This window comes from Heliangelus exortis, chromosome 1, assembly GCF_036169615.1.
Source record: "Heliangelus exortis chromosome 1, bHelExo1.hap1, whole genome shotgun sequence".
Taxonomy (NCBI): domain Eukaryota; kingdom Metazoa; phylum Chordata; class Aves; order Apodiformes; family Trochilidae; genus Heliangelus; species Heliangelus exortis.
The window spans coordinates 88,439,889-88,462,079 of record NC_092422.1 but is presented as its reverse complement, the minus strand read 5'-3'; the positions used below and the strand labels follow the sequence as shown (position 1 = coordinate 88,462,079).

General features: G+C 37.5%; 1 protein-coding gene across 1 annotated transcript in view; it reads right to left on the bottom strand.

The window, feature by feature from the left end:
• The window catches only part of DSCAM (DS cell adhesion molecule), a 450,058-nt gene that overhangs the window by 180,268 nt on the left and 247,599 nt on the right, over positions 1–22,191 (bottom strand). Inside the window, exon 4 of the mRNA XM_071752599.1 lies at positions 4,796–4,942. Within this exon, the coding sequence (XP_071608700.1) occupies positions 4,796–4,942 (147 nt within the window). The remainder of the gene's footprint in view (positions 1–4,795; positions 4,943–22,191) is intronic.

Below are 22,191 nucleotides of genomic sequence, written 5' to 3'. Positions count from 1 at the left end.
CACCTGGCATATATTTTACACATCTCAGACATCTGGCAGACTGGCTTCACCACAATTGCATGTGCCCCACCAGAAATAGAATTCTGTGGTTTTGGCCTTTAAAGTTTGAAAACTTTTGGAGGAAGAGGCTGACATGATTTACAGTTTTGTGCAGCATGATGGAAGCCCATCCTGGAGCTATTGCACAATAAATACTGAGAAATAAATCAACAAATATTCATCTATTTTCTCAACATACTTGCCCACTTTGCCAACACTTCTGTCTCACAAAGAAACTCCACATGCTGATCAACTCACTTTTGTCCTATCTGACACACTGATCTCTTTTTGGGTATATCTACATCATAGTTTCCTGGGTCTATGTGTGATTGCAACCATTTTGACATTTTCAAGTGGTCACTGATTTAGCTAGTTCAGGTACTGCTCTCAAGGAAGCTGCAGAATGTTCCTGTTAGGAGCTGGAGAGATTAAAGGAGCAGTTAATGCTGAATTCAAGCTTCTCAAGTGACAGTCCCATCAGTATCTGACCTAGTTACTTTAAAACTAGCTTATATAGATATAGATCTTCATGAACTGTAGCCACACCTGAGAGGGTACACTTGAGAGCAAATAGCTTAACACATTACACAAGGTATACTATGGATCCAGAAACTAAAATTGTGATGGTAAACAAAAGGGCTAAGTCAATTTTATGCGGATATCTAGATAAAATCCTAAATTCCAAGTTCAATGAAATGAACCACAAAGGTTTTTCTGCTGCCTAGGTGCCAGCAAAAATTTGAGTTGCTAAAGGCAGAAACCCTATTCAGTTTGCAGCAACTTGCTGCCTGTCTCATTAGAAATGTGTCAGCCAGTATTTAAATTATTTTACATGCATCAGTAGCCTCGAAATCCATATTTAGCACTAAGATGGGTTATATTTTTGAGCTTGCCATGCTGTTTATGTCTGGCATACTGAAAGCACAATCTGCCAGGATGCTATTGGGAAGGCCAATGTCAACTTGACTAACTGATTAGCCAGCTCTCTTCTTTTGAGTCATAAGGGATCTATGTTTTCAGTGCACAGATTCTTCTGTGCAGACTGAGGAATTAACTGAGTAAAAACATAAGCATACAAGAAATCACAATTCTGGTTCTTATGAAGGTTATATCTACATGCAATTGATTTCTTCAATTGAAAATAATAGATAATAAAAAGTAGAATTATCTTTTAAAAGTATCTGTGCATTCCTACTCAAAACTCACAGCATATTTATATTTTCTCCATATTCTTGTGAATAGAGAAGCCTTCAGAAGACTTTGTGAAGGATTTACATGGTCCCATTTTAAATTCCTTAACTATAAAATACAAAGTACCATAGAAACTTTGAGTCAGGATGGGGGCCAGCAGGGAAGGAATTAAAATAATGGTAAGAAAAAATTGTACGTAGTAAATATCACACTCCAATAGCCTCCCAGCATGCTGTAGAGAACCGCATATGCTCTCCTGTCCCTATGACCAGGTACAATCCTAGAAAGCCAGGCAGGCTGGCCTCAGGAGATGGGTTCTAGAGCAGCAGGCACCATGGGGGACACAGGCCCCTTCTGCAGATGCCATTTCTCACTCTTCAAGAACAGCACACCGGTCCCTGCATCTTCTATCCCAGGTTCACTTTTTCTTCATTTTTTCCTTTCACAAACTGAGCCTTGGTAACAGAAGCCCAACCTGGGCTCCCATGCATGGAACAGCTGAATTAGGATTTGTCTATGGACTTGAGAGGCCTTGTGCTACTTCTTATAGAGGAGGTACTTAAAATATATTCAGGGATAGACAAAATGGTGATTCCACTGACTTGCTTTCTTGTACTCTGTACTCATATATTTAAATGATTGATAAAAACATCTTTTTGGGATGCACCTGAAACAGACTCCAATGTAGAGATCCTACATTGCATGTATTCCAGAAAAGAAAAGAAAAAAAAATTAAAAAGGAAAAAAAAGTGCAAAAGAAATCCCAGGGCTCATTTGCAACCACCTGCAATGAGGCAAATAGCAAAATAAAATAACCCATTTCCAGTATGTGCTACAGACTCTTTTAAATTATTATTTTACTATGCCTTAACAGTCATCTGCAAATGACTTCCAGCAAGAACAACAGCAGAATAACTGAGGCAAAGCGCCGTTCTAAAATATTCTACTTTGGAGCTTCTTTGAAGGACAGAGCAAGAAACTCATAATGCTTTCAAATTCATGAGGATTTTTTGTAGGCTGAAGGTTAAAAAACAGTAAAAATTTTGGTAGGTGGAATTCATGGCTGGACAAAATTATTTTTGGAAAAGCACACTATGATTGGCATTAGAGGAATATTTTGCAGCATGTTAATGGCCTTCGTTTAAACCAAATTTAGAAAGGCCATGTTATTTCAAGGAGATGTTCTTACTTCAAATGAAATTTTGAACTTTGCTTTAGTCATAGGCTTACTAATGTTTCACATGTGTATTTGCTATTATAAACATGTTAGCTTTCTGACTGTTTCCAACAATAATTAATATTAACTCATATTTAAAATGTGGCCAATAGATTATGATAGATATCCAACACAACCTATTTAACCTCCAAATAAGTAAGCAATATGTATGGATATGAAAAGCAGGCAAAAACGTAGGTCTCATGTAAGCACATATTTCAAAACTGTGTTCATGGATTCTCTAGTCTCAGTTCTTAAAGGGTTCAGTATTTTGAAATATAAATTCCAGTTAAGAAAAAAATAAAATGTGCTAGAGAAATATTAAGAGACAAACACTTCTCTAAATTGCTGGACTGTAATAGAGAATAATTAACCTCACTGAACTGAAGTAGCCAGCTATTGCACAAAAGTAAAATTTCCTATTTTGATTTGGTCTGTGGAGGAGAACAGAAAAGGGAACTCCAGACAGAGCATATATTTTAGGGTGCTTGTCCTGAATTACAAACAAGACAGAGCTTTCATTTCCCCCCTTTTGTTCAGTGACATAACTAGAAATTTTCCTGTGGTAACCAAGATACAAGCCTGATTGTATTTACATTACCACTGGCTCAGCCTTAGCATGATTTCACATGGAAGCAGACCATATTGCAGAGCCAGCTAGAAAAATAGGATGTTGCCTATCCTTATAAGACCAAATCAGGCAGATTACTGTGCAGAAAAACTGCTTCATCTGGCTGGGAAAAGCAGAGGCAAGAGGTTTTTTTATGCAACGGACACCAATCAAAGGAAGAAGTTCCTGGATCTGACTGGTAAGGGATTCTAACCTCAACAATCACATTATTTTTTTCATTATTAGTATATTTAAGTACTGGCTTGTGTGGTCAGAGGGTTCCAGAATCCTTCAGCAATGACCATTTTGGAGGAAGGCAGCAAGTATGTAACCAATGCAAAATCTTGTGCCCACCTCTGTCTCCCTCGGGGCGCTTAAACAGAGACAGAGAGCTGAGACCTCATTTCTGTTTTAGGTGGTTTTCTCTGACAAAAAAGACCAAAAGACAAGCAGACAAGATCTAAAAGAGAATGACCCCCTTTCACTGATTGTGAAGGTCACCATACCCTGATTGATCTTTAGGGTTAGGGCTTTTAGGGCGACAAAGTACAGGGAAAAGGAGAAAAAAAACAACCTCTGGGACTTCCAGTGGGACGGTGGGCATGTCTTCTGTAAGGCAAGGATATAGGGAGAAAGAAGAGTGTCTGGGATATGGTCTTAGCTAACTCTATGGAAATACAGCTGCAGATTTGCTCACACACAAACACTGTTCGCAGTTATAAGCACTCAGTAAATGAGGGAGAGGAAGGGAAGATGGAGAAGATCTAATCCTATAAAGAGTTGTTTGAGAGCAACTTCCAAACTCAGGCTTTGAGAATGCTCCTCCTTCTCACCTCACCCAGAGCTGGCACCTCCTCTCATTGAGAAATGGGGAGAAGATGGAATTGGAGCAGCACCGCCCTGACAGCCCTCAATGTTTGTTGTGTGTGTCTGAGGAACCCGACAGTCCATCACACGCAGGACCATCAAGAGATGATTTACAATGACAAATATTCAAATACCCCGTTTACCTTCTTATTTTCCTACCAGCTGCACAAAGCTGCATGCACTGGGACTCTAAGCTCTGCCCATGAACATCCACCAGCTAACCTTCCTGTCAGCCTGCTGCACCCTGAGTGGCCTAGGACAGGTCACATACCCCTTCTGGCTGGAGATCCCTCCTGGAAGCAGGAAAACACATGTGCCCAGGGAAGAAGTGTGATGAATGAAAAGGAAGGCTGGAATGCACCTCAGCTAATCTGAAACTCCTGCAGTGGAAATATCTACAGCTGAGATAAATGCCCTGAGCTCCTGCTATGGTTAACAGAGAAAAAAAGGGCAATTAATCTCATCCCAAAGTGAAGGAGGCCAGATACACTACCCCTAAAATTTTTCCTCTCCTTTGGCTACAAAGGGAAGTTAAAGACTTTGACTGCACATGTCTTCTTTTAATGTGATGAATCCTATCCACAGTCCTTTTATACAGTACTCTACACCTATTAAAAATCATTGTGCTAAATGCCAGTGCACTCTACAGGCTTTCTGGAAATAACTCACAGGAGATGAAAAACAGAAAAGGGGATTTTAAAATAGGAATTTTATTTTGCAGCAGCAGCAGCTCACGGCTGACCACTTCTACCTTCTTTTTGACTGACAAAATGGTTGTTAGTGCATATGGGCTGTGGGCCTGCCTTGTCGTTTTAGCACACTAGAAAGAGGCATATATAATACTTAATTTAATATGATATATAAAGGAGCACCTGATACAAAAAGTCTTGCACTGTTGCTTTGTCGCGTTTCTCCAGTGTATCTGTGCTTTGTGGTACATCGGTAGTTGTACAGTCCATCTTCATTCTGTACGTCTAAAATATACAAGGCTCCCGTGGATGTGATGAGAAATCTAGATCCTGAAAGACACAAGAATTCGCAGTGTTTAAAGTAACTGCAGGTTACACTCCTGCTTGCTCACATTGGGGGCAGGAGGACACAATTGGAGGGTACTGAAAGGTTTTTTTCTGGAGCCTAGAAGCTGCCAATTGTAAGTTTCCGAAGTACTCACTGCAAAATGCTCATAAAGCTATTAATTCATAATAAATAGGAACATGTAAGGAACACATGAGAAGCAAAGGAAATAAATGTGTCATGGTCTATACCACAATCAACAAACAATATCTAAGAGGCTTCTGAAATAAAATTCAGGATAAAGAACCAATGCAGAATTTAATCCATCTGAACTCAATATTGTAGAATGATATGATGACAATTCACCAGCAGAGCTGTAATTGTCAGAAGGATGGTCTGGGATGGCATACATAATTAAACAATATTAGCCAAAATGATATTTGTTGTCCAGTTACACCAGAAAATTGAGACAAAAAGATCATGAAAAGCAAAACTAAAGGGATGAGTGAAAGCAAGAGAAACCCACAAAACAAGGAAGTTTTTACACCAAGAATATGGAATGTGTTACTAAAAGGAGCTGTCCTGAAGAGCCAAGTACTGCACGGTCCTGCTCCACAGCCTGCTTCAAATGTGAGGGCAAAACAAGGTCAGAGAAGCCATCCCTGATGATGTTGCCTACGTGTGCCTTGAGAAGCTGCACACACCTGCCCTGGCTGCAGGCTACACAGTGCCTACACGTGTCAGGAACAGCTCCACCCCTGCCCGTTTCCTTCAGACCTCAGCAGAACCAAGAAACAGGCTGAGTTCTTTGTAGCCCAGTACTACCATGGCCAAGCTACTGGCAAAATATGAGATAATATGTTATGTGATCTGCTAGGAACTTATTTTTTTAAAAAATAATATTGCAGTCTGTGATTAGAGAAACGCAATGTAAGCAGGTAGACAGACAGTGTCTAAAAGAACGGTTTAAATAAGCAGCAGATGAGATGTTATTTAGTATTCAAATATATTTATTTTTTTTTAATTCTGCACAGAATTATTTATTTTAAGAAAACAATTAGGTCCAGAAAAGTGACTGCCCCCCAAAAACTGAACAAGACTGACATGTTCAAAGTCAGTATTTCTCCCAGTGTTCATACAAACTGAAAATAATATGGTTGAAATTCTCTTCAAACATGTATTTTTGTTATAAACTCTAGAATATAGGGAAAATCTCATGCTGTGTATGTACACATGTTCAGCTTTGATCATTTGACACCTCTGCAGATGCCTCTACTCTGTGTAAATGCATGTTCTAAAAGCAAGGGCATAAAAAAGCTAACATTTACATATTACATATTTACTCTAAAACTTTTTCCATATTACAGTCAATGGCACTAATATGGTTAGAATGTGTTGCAAACTTGAGCCCTCACCTGGCCACTTTTCCCATTAAAAAAACAATGCAGTCCAAGCTACTTATGCTTTTCTAAAACTTTTACACTGAGGAAAATTATAGTATCTTTTTCTTTTTTATCTCTGCTTTTCTTTCTCTAGTAGCTAGTAGGTCTTGCAATATACATACCTATGTGTTACAAAATAGACTCTGTTCCCAAATTAGGGGAGAGAATACATGGAGATGAAACCAATTTTGAACTAATATACAATAAAATTGTATACAAGAAATATTTCCTTTTGTTCAGAGCTCTACTTGAGTAATGATTTTTTTAATAATTAAATGTAGTCAGGGTGCTTGCTCACAAATGCATCAGTGGGAAAGCAATTGAGCACAGTAAAGACAAAAAGGAAATGACATCATTATAGAGGGCAATCTCCTCCAAACCATAATCTAAAAGAAATGGAAAAAAAAATATTTTAACAGTCATTTAATGCCACAGGACAGGACCAACCCTTAGAGCTGAAAATATTTAATAAAGCAACATCAGCCCACATCTTTCATCCTTTTATGGATACTAAACTACAAATGCTGGTGTTCTGTCTAGGTTGACCCTGTTCTCCTGAAAATCAAGGAAAAAGCATGGAAGCAGTTTGGCCACAACTTTGGAAAAGGATAAACCACACAGCACATAGCCTGCTGAAGTACCTTGTTTGTTTGTTTGAAAATGTGTGCCATTACTATGAAGTATATTAACAAAATAAGTCCCCAGAATGAAGGCACAGAAGATGTTGAAATACTTGCCTGCTACTGAAAAAGAAAAGCTGGACAAGCGAAGGTGTGAAGGAGGAGGGAGGACTGGATGGCAGGAGCACTCTCCTCAGCCATGGGCAACACTGTAGTACAGTACAGGGGGTTTTACAGGTTCCTTCTTATACAGAGGCCATATTCAACTACAAATGCTTCTGAAAATTTAATTTCTTGCACACAAAAGACTTGTGTTTCAATTCAAATTACTTATAAACAAAGGTATTGTTAAGTGTAGTTGGAAAAGCACCTTATTAGGTAATATTTCAGTTTCAGAGACTGGTGTCTGAAATACGGCATTGAAAAGGTTACATGAAAAAAATAAAGCTGTCTTGCATCCTGTATTTTAATACGCTAGTTGTAATGTTTAGAGGAAATGATTAATAAGATAAACCAGTGAAAGATGTTTTACCTAGCTTCTCAATTACTAATAAATTATTCATTTGCTAGTCACAAAATAGCTCATCTTGACCAAACATGCTAACAAGCTTTTGTATAAAAATCAGGCAGCTAGCAGCTGTTTACTAGCAACCAGAAAGCACAGAAGGTGTGCAGGCAGACCCCAGACAGCTGCTGCACCCCCTTAAAACTCGTAGGATTGTTCTTTACCTGCAGTCAGTTGTACAGCCCAGTTCCAAAGCCAGGAGGAATTATACTCCTGGGGAGAAAGGCTCGTGATGATTGACAAAGAAATACCTCTTGATGGTTAGAGAATACTTTTTTTTTTTTTTTTCTTGGTTGATTCTTGCCATGGATGTTCTAGGTGCGATGTAATGTAATGCTGAGTATTTCTTCCTTCTTCTTTCACAGTCCCAATTACACAGACATAAACACTTGTCCCATTCCACTCAACCTCCTCATTTCACAGGTACTCAATGTCTGTACTATTTAACAAGGATTACCCTTATCCCTGACTTTAGGGTAGAAAGATATTTAGAATTTCAGTGTAAAAATCATAGGCTGACTAGTGTCATATACAGATTGTGCACTGCTGAAATACACATAAAGAAAATCTATCTTTGCTAACAAAGTCATAGGAACTAAAAGTAATGACAGCCCAGTTGTCTCCCTTAGTTTGAAGGCAGCATAAAATGACATTTTTAGGAGCTGGAATCATGTTTAAGGCCTTTACTTGGGGTCAACGATGGGCATGCAGCAAAGGCAATACCTTCTTGCTTGTTTCCAGCTGCGTGAGCATTAACCAGCTTTGTATTTCAGAGAGCACAGCCCATTCAGACCTGTGCTTGCCCTCAGCGATGCCACTCAGCTGGCAGGGCTGCCAGGCTGCTGAAGTGGTGCTGTGAATGCCACACAGACCTCTCCTCTGCAGCCTCATCAACACTTGGGTCAGGCTTTTCAAGCTGGGATGTAACTCTGTTACCAAACTGAGCTGGGGAAGATGATGGTGGAAATGCTGCTCAGCTGCTAGCACATCAAAGGACCAGGCACACATAAAAAGGTGCTAATGGAACAATTGTGGTCATTTTGGTCCCTCCAGTAAATTTGTGCACGCTGTGCATTTGTGTCAAGCAAGCAAAACCTCAACAGCTGAGAGGCAGAAATACGACTTGTGTTGTACACAATGGCTTCATGTAGATTCTTTTTTCTTCATGTTTTTTGTTTGGTTTTTTTTGTTTGTTTGTTTTTTTGTTTTTTTGGGTTTTGTTGGTTTTTTTTGTTTTTTTTTTTTTTTTTTTTTTTTTTTTTTTTTTTTTTTTTGTTGCTGTTGTTGTTGTTGTTGTGTTTTTATTTTTTCCTGGGATCCAGTTTCACCTTTTCTAAATATACATAATTCTGTTTCTACAAAGAGCCACAGTTTTGGAGACTACTAGTGTGGACAGATTAAAGATCATAGAAACGCGTCCAAAGTTTACAATTCAATTTTCTTTACATTTTTCTAAAGCTGTCACTGTTTTCAGATCCTTTGTGCAATTTTGAGATATGGTACATACCGGCCATCATTAATAATTTAATTTTTCTCTCTTAATAAGCATGAAGAAACAGTCACAGAAATAAGTCAGAGGATCCAATTCAGAACTTCCCTTAAAACTGCTGAAAACTCACTTCCTTAGTATTTTTGCCTTGTACATGCTACAGCTGCCCACACTTGTGCTGCAATTTGAAACTAGGAAAACATGTGCTATGGCCACTATCAGGTTGAAGAATTTGTATAAATTTGTGGGCTATTTCCAGATCTCATAGTACTGACTCATATTTGCAAGTGAAGCCTTCCCTCCCCAGTGCTGGAAATGTGTTTCCTCACAAGATGTTACACATCTTGGTCAATGAGAGGGGTTACACTTATCAAAAGCCTGCCACTTGATAAAAGAGGTTTGTGAAAGCTGTGCAGAGCCAAGAAATTGTACAGTGATACTGTATTTTCTAGAGAAGTTCTGAAATACTTGAGTTATCTAATACTGCTTAGATCATCCTCCTGTTAGAAATTACTCAGGCAATCCTATAATAAAAACTTCACCTAAAGCATTATCTAGAGATTTTGGCCTCACCTTCTTTAAAGAGAGCTAAAAGCAAATAGTTATTGCCACACATATGTTATCCCACAGTATACATTTCTCACCAACACATATTGTGTGTAATTGCAGTTTTTCCTTTTCCTCTCCTTAATATATTTTGCATACTTGTGTAATGCTTTAATAACCAAACCCTCCTTCTACTGTGAAAACACAAGACAGAAAAGGTGACAGAAAAATAAAAGGGGAACGCATGTAATTTCTGTCATCTTCTAAACGGAGCATTTTCATTAAAACCGACAGGCTGTCAGCTGTGACAAAGCCAAAGTGTTGAGTGCTCTACCTTCTGTACTTCAAAAAGTGTTTAGAAATGCACCAGGATGGGAATTGACAAGCTCTTATTTCCCTGTTGATCTAGGGGAGTGCTTTCTTCTTGAGGTGCATTTAATTTAATTGCCCTTGCTTTGCTGTAGAAAAGTCTGATTTTTTTGACTCACCTACTTAATATGACAAATCGGGACTTTTTTTTAATGGAACATCCTTCTAGATACACTGAAGCTTTTTGTTTGTGTGGCTGTTAGCTTCAAGGGAGAAAGGCAGAGAAGCCTCCTTCACAACAATTAAAAAGAACACTGTCAAAATATAGCTCATGATTCCCACTTATTATTCCTCCTCAGTAGTATTTGTATTAGTGACTTGAAAACTTGATTATAATAATTTCAGCACCTGATTTCAGAGACATTGAAAGCTTACATCTTTGTTGGCTTTCGGTGCTTGGTGCCTTTGAAAATGTGGCCCAGTATCTGCAGCATGTACTGTAAAGTGTTCAGAGTAGGTTAGGAACTCTTTCTGCCTTTTACTTTGGAGAGGCAGGCAAGCATAGTAACATATTACTATTTAAAATATACACATCCTACAGAGAAGTTTACTGAGATATATGGACAAATAGAGAAGTCAGTGAAAAAACAGGGAATGGAACCCATACCTCCTTTCTGTAGTTCTTTTTTCCCATCTTTCATTAATACATAATTTTGCCTCACTGTGAGGCACTGGTGAAAAAAAAATATAGATCCAAGGACTAGAAAGTCCATTACAGTCATTTATTTTCACCTTTCATGCCTCACCCATTAACTCCTGAATCAAGTCCATATCTGGAAGTTAAGCTATAGCTTTTTAAAAAGACATTATTCATGACTAAAGATTTCTTGTAAGAAGAGAGAATGTTACACCCCTGGGTAAATTATTCCAATGGTTAATTATTCTCACTTTTGAAAGTTAGTGTACTGTTTGTGGTCTATCTGGCTTTGACCTCAGCTATTGGATCTTACTGTGCCTTCATTAAGGATTTCCTCTGCAGTCAGAAAACTTCTGCCTATTTAAGTACTTACAGAACATGAGGAAATTACCTCTTTAAACCATCTTTCTCCGTAATTAGTTATACAGATTGAACTTCCTAAATCATTTACTGTAAATTGTTAATATCCTGTAGTTTTTGCCTTACACCTTAACAACTTTCTGAAGCTCTTTTTTCAAGTTCGGATCATGTACTTAAGTTCAGTAATGGTTCTGGTAAAAGTGAATGCAAAATGTCATCACTTTCTCTCTTCTATACAAGTTTTCCTTCCACTCATACATCAAGTAATTACAGTGGTCCTTTATCAGTGCTAGCTAGTTACAGTTATTAATTGAAAAATGTGATTTTTTCAGACTCATGGACTTGACACAGCCTATTGTCTGTCTGTCTTGAGACTAGAAGTGGCTGTATGAAAAAATATTTGCCATTATATCGACATTTCAACAGTTGGTATAATTTATTGTTATTCCTTAAATTTCATTCACTAATTGAAACTCTATATTTGCACCTGAGATATCACCACACCCCTTTTTATGAACATAGTAGTTCAAAATACTAATTCAAACAGGTAATAAAGAGGGGAAGGAAACTGCCCCACACATAGGCTTGACCAACTTTATCTAAGGGCCTCAAATCCTCTGACATTTTAGAAACACACCCTTCATGTTACTATCTGCTGATCAGTGCCCCAAATAACTGAGAGACTTCACTAAAGTTGCCCTGCATTAGCAAATGGTGTGTTCGGCTCTAAGTGAAGAGAGGTTGCACTAACAATTATGAAATTGCATTTATGTAAGGTCTTTAATGCTTTCCATTAGACTGTATAATATCTGAGATTAAAATCAAATTATACAGGTTTGAGTAATAAGTTAAAATAATTCTGTTTAGGTTTCCTATGTGAAATTGTTCTCATACATAATTCATAGGAAAATGTGAACACTTCCCTGTCAAATTAGTGCATAATATTCCCGTATGAAAATGAGAATATTTTAAAACTGCAATATTAATTATTCTTTTATCATGTCTTTTCCCCGAGTATGTTGTTAGTCTTTAAATAGGAGTAATGTTAACCTCATGATGGTTTAAAAAAATCATATTTGATTTTTCACTTTGTTGGAAACACATCTAATGGCATTATGTTATTGCAGTCTAAATTGGGCTGATAGAAATTACGAGAACAGATGGCTGTGCTAATCATGTGCCAAATGATAATACAGAACAAATAAACTTTTATCAGCTACACTTGTCACCTCTGCTGGATAGAACTGCTTCTGCTAAACAAGTTTCTAGCATGATCTGTGCATGCAAGGGGAGAAACCTCCTGACAGAGCCAGAGTAACCTATAACTCAGTTTTATAGCACTGCTATGACATCATCCTCAGAGCAATACAATCTGCTGCTCTGGGCATGGAAAATGGACTAAAAGCAGCCATGCCTAAATTTTGCTCTAGTCACAGTCCTGCAAATGCTTTTGCTACAGAAGCCAAAGACTGGATGATGAAAGAGATACATGCAGGGAACAGGAAGGTAAGGATTTCACTTTTCCAAGAGCCACTCACATAATGTGCCTCAACTACATGAATATGCTCCTTTCAGCAGCACAGCCTTCTACCCATGTAGCCAAGCTCACAGGCCCTGTGAGCAGCCCTTACAGAGGATTAAAAAGATGGTTTTAAAAGAAGGAAGGAAGGAAGGAAGGAAGGAAGGAAGGAAGGAAGGAAGGAAGGAAGGAAGGAAGGAAGGAAGGAAGGAAGGAAGGAAGGAAGGAAGGAAGGAAGGAAGGAAGGAAGGAAGGAAGGAAGGAAGGAAGGAAGGAAGGAAGGAAGGAAGGAAGGAAGGAAGGAAGGAAGGAAGGAAGGAAGGAGGAAGGAGGAAGGGAGGAAGGGAGGAAGGGAGGAAGGGAGGAAGGGAGGAAGGGAGGAAGGGAGGAAGGGAGGAAGGGAGGAAGGGAGGAAGGGAGGAAGGAAGGAAGGAAGGAAGGAAGGAAGGAAGGAAGGAAGGAAGGAAGGAAGGAAGGAAGGAAGGAAGGAAGGAAGGAAGGAAGGAAGGAAGGAAGGAAGGAAGGAAGGAAGGAAGGAAGGAAGGAAGGAAGGAAGGAAGGAAGGAAGGAAGGAAGGAAGGAAGGAAGGAAGGAAGGAAGGAAGGAAGGAAGGAAGGAAGGAAGGAAGGAAGGAAGGAAGGAAGGAAGGAAGGAAGGAAGGAAGGAAGGAAGGAAGGAAGGAAGGAAGGAAGGAAGGAAGGAAGGAAGGAAGGAAGGAAGGAGCACTATTATATGTGCAGTGCTACCATTTTCTGAATCAGCTTGGATATTATGATAATGGCCATTCTGGAAACCAGGTTGTTAGACAAATTACACAAATCAGAACACATTTTATTGCCCCTTCATGATTTTGAGACTGCAAAAATGTATTTTATGCTAATTGTCCCCATGAATTCCACTTATATTATGCATGCAGTATTCAAGATTTATAGAAGAGGAATAAACACGATTAATTTTTATTTTTTTTTTAAGCATAGATAGTTGCAAGAGCTGCAGTATTGTGTATACTAGGTTATGATAAGTGTTACTACTTCGTGATTGGATAACATAAACATGACTGGTCTCATAATATTTAAGTTCTAATTGTTCACCCTCTTAATCTTTTATGAATTTATTAGGCATGAACAGCTACAGTTTACCCACTGTTCTTACCTGTCACTCCTCCAGGATATTAAATAAAACTGCCATAATCTTTAATACTGCAGTTATAGAAGATTTGGGTCCTTGAACATCTTGCTGCAGAAGATGCTTTCCTTATTTCAGCTAGAAAGCCAGGGGATAATTTTAAATCACCAGCTAGTTTTAGGGGCTCTGATTAAAGAGGATTCAGCTTTGCCTATGATATATGGAGCTGTCTGGAGAAGGATTAAAATCTCTTCTCTAAGGCTTTTGCTGGTGTATCCCAAATAAATAAATAGCCTGCAGCTGACCAGTGGCTAAGCAGAGATAAATGTATGCTTTATTCTTTACAACATCAAGGAACATTACCCACATCTCCTTCTGTCTACATGTAAATTTAAACACCAGCTTGTTAAGTAAAGGGAGAACTTCCATTTCCTCTGGCCTGAACAGCAGTTAGCTTATGTCACCAGCAAATGTGCACCTTAATAGTTTAGAGCTTCGAAGTCATTGTATATGCAGAATATGTACCATTATGGACAATAGGATCAGAATAAATCACAGCCTTGTATACACAGAATTACAAGTGCCACCAGCACCAGAATTATTTTGACTAACTGCAAATCATCAATATCATGCTACATTAATTAGAGCAACTGCAGCTCTGGGGTCCCACATCTTGAAGCCCATTTATTCTGCAGGTAACTGTGAAGGCAGTAAAGCAATTTAACCTGGAAAAGCAGCTCTAGGAGAAACTTAGAACAGTATCCAGTTCCCTTAATGAAAAAAATCTCTTCAGAGAGTCACAAGACACCTCAGTATTCAGAATTTTTATTTAAGATATATGCAGTAACTAACAGACAAATTCTCATGTGGTACCATCTAGGGTACTATTTTCACCTAATGACTTTGAGAGTATAAAATTACGGAAAACTTAAAAACTTAATTTGGTTTTAGGGTAATGACTTGGGAAGGAGTTATTACCTTCCTCACTCAATTTAAAAGAGTAAACCTATGTTATTTCTTAGATAAAAATATTCAAAATATTCCTCCACTCTGAGAGGAAGTAGCTCCACTAAAAGTTACTGTTAGATTTAATAATTTCCCTTGGAGTTTCTTGGCCAGTTCCCTGGGAACAGAGTCCAATGTTCAGTGACTAATTTTTAAAAGGGAAAAAAAAAGCTATTACTGGTTCACATTACTATATTTTTAAACTAGACAGTAATGTTGAGTCTGTGAAGTCACTTTTCAAAAGCTCTTTAAGAATAAAAATACCTTTTTAAAAATTTTCCCTTGCCATTAGCTGCATACAACTTTTCCTCTATAAAGTTGGCCTCTCTGATTTCCATTCTGAACATTCTGAACATACCCAGCTATGGAGTACAACAGGAACCTACTTCTCTCACTGGTTTACCTTTCCACACAACAGAGGTGAGGCATGAAGCTCTATTTCATACATTTTAGTTTTTTAACTTCTTTCAGCTATGAGTACCACTCAGACCCCATTTTTTAAAAAATAGTCTCCTGACAAGCTAGTCCCATCTTTTAGGATTTGGTACACATATTCCTCAATATAGAAGCACACAGCACCTTCACTGGGCTTCTGTAAAGCAAATCATCATAAAAATTGATAAAGCTGTGATTTAAACAGAAAAGAGAGATGACAGTAGTAAGAGCAGGAGGACGTAAAGACTGCTCCATATTGTATAATGAAAGAAAAGAACTGTAGACCATGGTGCAATGAAATCACCCCAAAAGTATTAGAAAAATAGCATCAATATACAATAGAAGTCACACATATAATCAACTTTGCTGAAAGTAAAAAACTAACATAAGTAAGCAAAACAAAAAAAACTGTTTCTGAATAAAAAGAACTACAATGATTCCTGCGAATCTGATCACAGACTGTTGCATCAGTATAAGGGATTAAGCATTACATCCATTCAGATCTTGTTTTCTGTGGTTTTCCAAGTTTTACTTTGGAACAACAACTTTGGATGCTGTAAGTAGATATGGTTTTCATGCTGCCTATTTTCTGTGCTTTGTCAATTTAGACTCTGATGACATTTTTTGGCAAACTAACTTATTTAGCAATGAAAGTGGTTCAGTAAATATAACTTTTCAGCACGGATAGTGATTTATGCTGAGCATCAACTCAAATCTATGGCTTGCTTCTAACTTAATTTTAGAGATTTATATGAGATAAAACCGGGAAGGATGTGAGGTTCCAGACCTTTGCATGAAGTTACTTTGATTCTGTACTGTTACTTTCCTTAGACTGACAGCACAAAAAAAAAAAAAAAATATTAGAAGCACAAGAAGAACCATTCCTTTAGTGATGTGTTTTAGATTTTTTTATTGATTTCTCTGAACTCTTCAGAGAATCATTACTTTGAAGACTGTTCAGATATCAGGGATGTTATGAAATATGCCCAAATACGTCCCAGGTAATTTTTATAATTTGCCTGTTTCTATTTGATTGGGAAATTGAGGCACAGTAAACCTAATTGATTTACCTAATCTTACCTTGCATGTTTGTGGCAGATGTGGGAATCCTGTATCCCAGTCATGAACATCCTATCTTACTCTTCATATTACATGCTATGCCTGAAGACCTGACAAATACTATCCAACCCTTTGCTTAGGTATACAAGGACACAGTTTGAGTATACAAAGCTCTGTGTATCAGTTAAATATTACTACGATTCCAATTTTTGAATTTTCTGAATGTTTACAAGCACACTGTTCTGTTTGCACTGTTGCTTATTTTGAATTAAGATCTGAGAATAAATTATTTTGAAAATATAGCCTTTTACCAGATTGATGTTTCAGGCAAGCCTGTGTTAAAAATTCATTTGCTTTTTCTGAGCTTTTTCTACTTCTAGATAAAAATATTTCCACAAAAGATAAAAAGTATCTATTTTGTTAATCCTTACAGGTCTGCTTTACAGTTGCACCATTTATTAAGCAAAGAGAGCCACTATAATGTGTTCTTTTATCCTTTAAATTATACACTCATAAAGTAAAAATTAGATTGAGGCTGAAAGTCATGCAAAGCATTTTTTTCACTTGAAAAAGTGTAGTATTAGATTTAAAAACCAACCAAACAACCAAACAAAAAAAAAAAAAGCCAACAAGAAAAAACCATCAAAGAAGATGGAGACAAGCATTGTCTGGACCCTAAGCATCCTTCCTGAGCAGTCATTCTCACTTTCTTTATCTCTGCAAGCTATTAAAGAGCATGTTGAGTGACAGAGTGACCTTGCTTGTCAACATCAGATGGCATTAGTACAGATGGCCTTGACCATGCTAAAGCCATTTATACATTAGGATAATGTATAGTACAATTGACGTTTCTTGCATTCCCAGAACATGCAAGCAGCAGAAAGATGCCTAAGCAAGATTGAACTGACAGCAGTGCCTGCACATGTAGACCACGTTCAGCCCACTGGAGATGTGCAGAATCTAAAGTGAGCACCTTGCACAGATGATCAGTGTAGTGCAGATGCTGTAGCACGCATGGTGTAAGTCATACACCTCTTGCACAGCTCTGTAGACCTGGCACAACAATGGCCATCTCCACAGGTAGGATTTGTCTTTAAAGGATGAGCACCTCGGCATGAAAACCACCTTTAAGTACCTTTAATGTTACAAAATGTTAACCTTTAATGTTACAAAAAGTTGTGAGCCACATATGTGTGTGCCATTAAGCCAGCAGAACATGGCTTGAAAGGGATTTAAAGTCATGTACCAATGGTCTCACATTAATTGTGTATGAAAGTTGCTTCAAAAGAAATGTGGCTCTGTACATAGTATCCAAATACATAAAGTCTAAAAGTACTCTTTTTCTTACCAATTCATGTAATGTAAGGACATTCACCCAATTTGCTTCAATTTCCTAATATAACACAGTTCAGTTTTGAGGAATTGACATTTTACATAAACAAAAAACCACTACTGACACATAGATGAGAACATTTTAAAATAGTTATCCCTACTTTTCAAAACTAGACAGCAAAGAAATAATGAAGGAAAAGCTCTGAACTAAGACTGTATTTCTACTTTTTCCATGATATTCAACTTTAATCTGGGTATATACTTTCTGAAAACAGCAAATGGCTCAGGGATGTGAACAGCCATAAATGAATCTTATAAAAAGAAAATTAATGTCGTGAAACATGACAGCTGTATGGCATTTATGCTAAGAAAATTCTGAATGTGTTCAATCTCTTGAGCAGCTGTTATTTGGGTCAACATTATTGCTTTCATAGTTCACATTCTTTATCTCCAAAGAGAAATCTGATTTTTTTTCTTCTCTCTAGTCCTTTTAGGCAGACCCCCAAGAGTTAATATCACTGACCCTAGGATTTGCATTTTACACCATGTCCACAGTCCAGACACAGTATCCTCCTCCTCCCTAGAGCATTTTCATGAAACTGGTGGAGCATATATGCAATCCCTGTAAACTGAGCTTTGTTGACTTTACATTCTTTCTGCAGCAAAGGGAGCATTGTACAAAGCACACTACATTCCAAAGTAAAGAACACAGAAGATAGGGGGGGAAATAAATAAATAATGTCCAACAGACTCAGAAGTCAATATACGGTGTCTCATTTCTTTCTCTTTCTGACAGTAGCATTGGCCTCAGAGTCTAGTGAGGAGCAGTTCAATAATAACGATCTAAGGCTGGTCTTCAACAGGGACTCACCAGCTGACAGCTCTTCTGTTCAAATTGACAAGAGCACAAAGAAAGGCCTGAATAATTAATTGTAAATGCTTGAATGTGATCTGATTGTGTCACTAACCTGTTACATTGAATTGCGTGGACCTAATTGTTCAAAATGAGATATTAAATCTGAAACTCTTTTACACATTTTTTCCTATTACCTGGCTAGTCTGCAGAGCATACCTGTGAGATGATAAGGGCCAGAGGAGAGACTTGATTTCACTTGGTTGATTACAATTCTTTATCAGCAGCTGTCAAGTATCAGTGACACAATAAGCCTTCACTTAGCCACAATTCACCATTCTGGGATGACAGAAAGTCATCAGAAGTAGGACATATATTTAATAAGATGATAAATTTTAAAATTTCCTTGGTTCTTCCTCCCATTTAAAATATTCTGGGGTGATGCATCACATGTTTCTTACCAGGCAGTACCCTGTGTTACATAGTTGAGATGCTGAAAAAAGTATTTTCCAAAACTTTCAGGAGCATTATTTTCTACGCCTATAACCTCAGTTAAATATTTATACATTAATCTTTAGATTTATGTAGGCAAGTATTCTATATATGCATGTGTGCACATGCATGTTCCTCATGCAGGTGATAAATAATGGAAGGTCCCTTTTTATGATAAATTATAGATGAGATGTATAATATATGAAGTAAAGTTAACAACGGTAAAAATCATTCACACATAAGAAGCTGGGGGCCTGAATTCAGTGGGGTCCCACAACCTGCTGGAGGGAGGTGGTGCACAAGTTCAGCAAAATAGATCTGAAGATTTCATAACTGTGCAGCTTTCTTTATGTTATTTATTGAAACATTTTCTATCACAACCACTGAAAAAAATAATGAAAACAGTAAATCTCACTTCACTGAAATAATGTCGAAAATTGGCCATGATGCAGGGAAGAGCTGCAAGAAGGATTCAAGAGCTGGATGCCCAGTTCTGCAGCAGTAGGCATTCAGAGCTAAAGTTATGGTTATGAAAAAGGAGCTTATAAGGAGACATGACAACATTCTGAAGGATGAGAGGGAAGATTTTAAATCAGGAAGTCTAGATATAACAGCATACCCTATCAGAAGGTGAAACATGAGAATAGACAAAAGATGGAAAAATTAAGCAATAGAATATTCACAGAAAATACCACAGCTTATGCAGAAATTACAAAGTGGGGACAGGAACTTCATGGAAAATTCAAGACAGAAATATGGAAGGTCAAAACAGTTCTTAAAATTGTCTAAAAAAACCCAAAACACAAAACATTTGTCTTTCCTATGAGAACTGGCAGTCATGTAGTATTTAGACACTTTGCTGTGGCAGAGTTTGAGCAAACTGCTACGGAAAGTCTGTCCCCACCACCTCTGAGCAGCCCAGCACCTTACTCATGTGCCTCAAAGGCACCTGGGGCACACAGCATGATGGGGAGATTCTTCTGGAGACACCCACTGCCACATGTGAATCCAGCTAATAATTTGAAGACACTTGCCTTTGCTTTACTAATTTGAATTCCTCAAAATGTTATATGTATCTAGCTCTTCTATGCTAAAAAGCTTCTGAGTAGAGAAAATCCTAGAACGCATGAGCAATCATTTCTCTAACTTTATCATTACCTCTGGGTTTCTGGCCAGATGGAATGCATTGCATTCACGAGAGAATATCAGAACAACCTGTGCTAAAATAAAGAAGCAGGATCTTGAAAGAAGCAAAACCTTTCAAGAAATTAACAGAGAAAATATCAAAAATACACATAGTGATAAACTTGCCCGCAGAGAAGAACTGGTCTCAATAGTTGCTAATAGCCTTATTCAAGCAAAATATGAGCAAACCATAAACCAAATTTCTTCTGAGACTTGGAGAAGCAGAAGTGTGGAATAAATGTTAATATTAGATCCATATCTTCACATTCCTCCTCCTAATTTCTGTAATTCCTGGTTTCAGACTGCAGTAGGACCTAACCAATGTTACAAAATTAACAGGGATACTTAGGATTTCCTACAATTCATTCTTTCAGTATTATGAAAACATACATTTTTTCTCTTTTTCAGCTTAAAAATAAATTTTCCTGTCACAAAAGCCCTATTTTGCTTGGAAATCAACCAGATATTTTTCACATTGGTCCGCTTCACAGATTTTTGTAAAAGTGACCTCAGATGTCTCTTGAAGATTGTGTGCAAAAACACACAAAAATCCTTTGTGCTTGATTTACTTTCTCAAAAAATATCCTTGATGCTTGCTGTGAATAATGATTCTTTGCATTGCTCCTGCTTGTGGGGAAGCTTTATTCTGAAACTATGAAGTCACTCATTTATTTTCGGTCCTTGTAATTTTATAATAAGCCTAAGAATGAAAGCATTTTGAAAGACAGTTTTGAGCCCAGCATTTTTCTGTGCTTCTAGAAATTAAAATTAGACTGAAATTAAAAACTGAACATGTGGGCATTTAATTGCACTCCTTGAGCTTGAGGTAATTACTGTTACATCTAGGTAAGCTGCACATAGTCAGGAACAGCATCAGTTCTCCCCTTATGCCCATAGAATCCATTTTGTAAAAATGTTATAATCTCAAAGGGAAGGCACACATGTGCTGGTGTCTTTCTCAAATTTACTTACAAAGGCTGACACCCTCTTTCATTTTGACTGTGTTACTTCCCCTCAGTTTTCAGAGCAGCATTTTTTTTCTGTTCTGTTTGAGGAGAAGAGTATTATTCAGGAAAATTGAAAGCTGAAAACTGAGCAGGTAACTACTGAATAGTCATTAAATAACTAATTATTAAATAACTATTGAATTTATTACTCTTTAAAATGAGGTAGAGGTCCATCAGTTTAAACAGACAGAGAGAAATACGGATGTGTTTATGGATGATACAACAACTGTGGGTTACCAGTGAGACACAGCCACGAAATAACCTAATAGGATTCTAAGATTAAACAGGTAAGGAGTTTTGGTAGACACAGGGAAGTAGTAGTACCATTGAATAAGATATAGGCAACAGGAGATCTAGGGTACCATCTGTAATCCAAGTTGATTTTGTTTGAAAAAGATACCTCAAACAAGAATAAAAACCCCACCTATTTAATTGCTTAGGGAAAAAGAGAAGTATTTTAGAGCAGAATTTTCAAAACATGGTTTATTTATGCTACTAAAATAAAGATAGTAGTTAGTATGTCAATAATAATATTACAGTAAATAACAAAATAAATACTTTGGGCTGTATATACCAGAGAAAGAGAGAGAAGAATTATACAATTTAAAGAGCATTACTGGAATGAGATTTAATGGCTTTGAATTATCCATGTATAAAACATAGTCTAGACATTTGGAGAAGATTAGAAAAAGATTTGGAGAAGATGGAGATTCTTCCAAACAGAGCAGAGGGGAAATCTACTTGTTTCAAGATGGAGCCTGAGATGGAGATAGAAGTGGCTGTAGCATGATTTGGGAGTTTGGAAATCTTGTGAAACATTGGACAATAAATTCAAGCAAAAAGATGTAATTTTAACGTTTCTTAATATGTTCTGTATCACATTTTGTTGATTTGGTCTTATGATAATTCATTATAGGGCTCAGGAAGTTTTCTTTCCCCAGACTCTTCTTTTGTGCCCCTATTGTATTTTGAGCACAGAGCAGTTTGCTTCCCTTTACAGCAAGGTGATGGGATACCTGGGAGAAACAACAATATTCGAAGTGGAAAGGCTTGGAATTATCTAAAGTGCAAAATTGGCATCTGTTGTTTGTGTGATCAGGATTGCAGACAGAGAGAGTGTTTTATAGTGTGTGTTTTTTGGGAAAGAATAAGAATAGATGTTCTGTGAACTCTTCATAGTCATGTATTTATGTTCATGGAACTGAACTTGATGA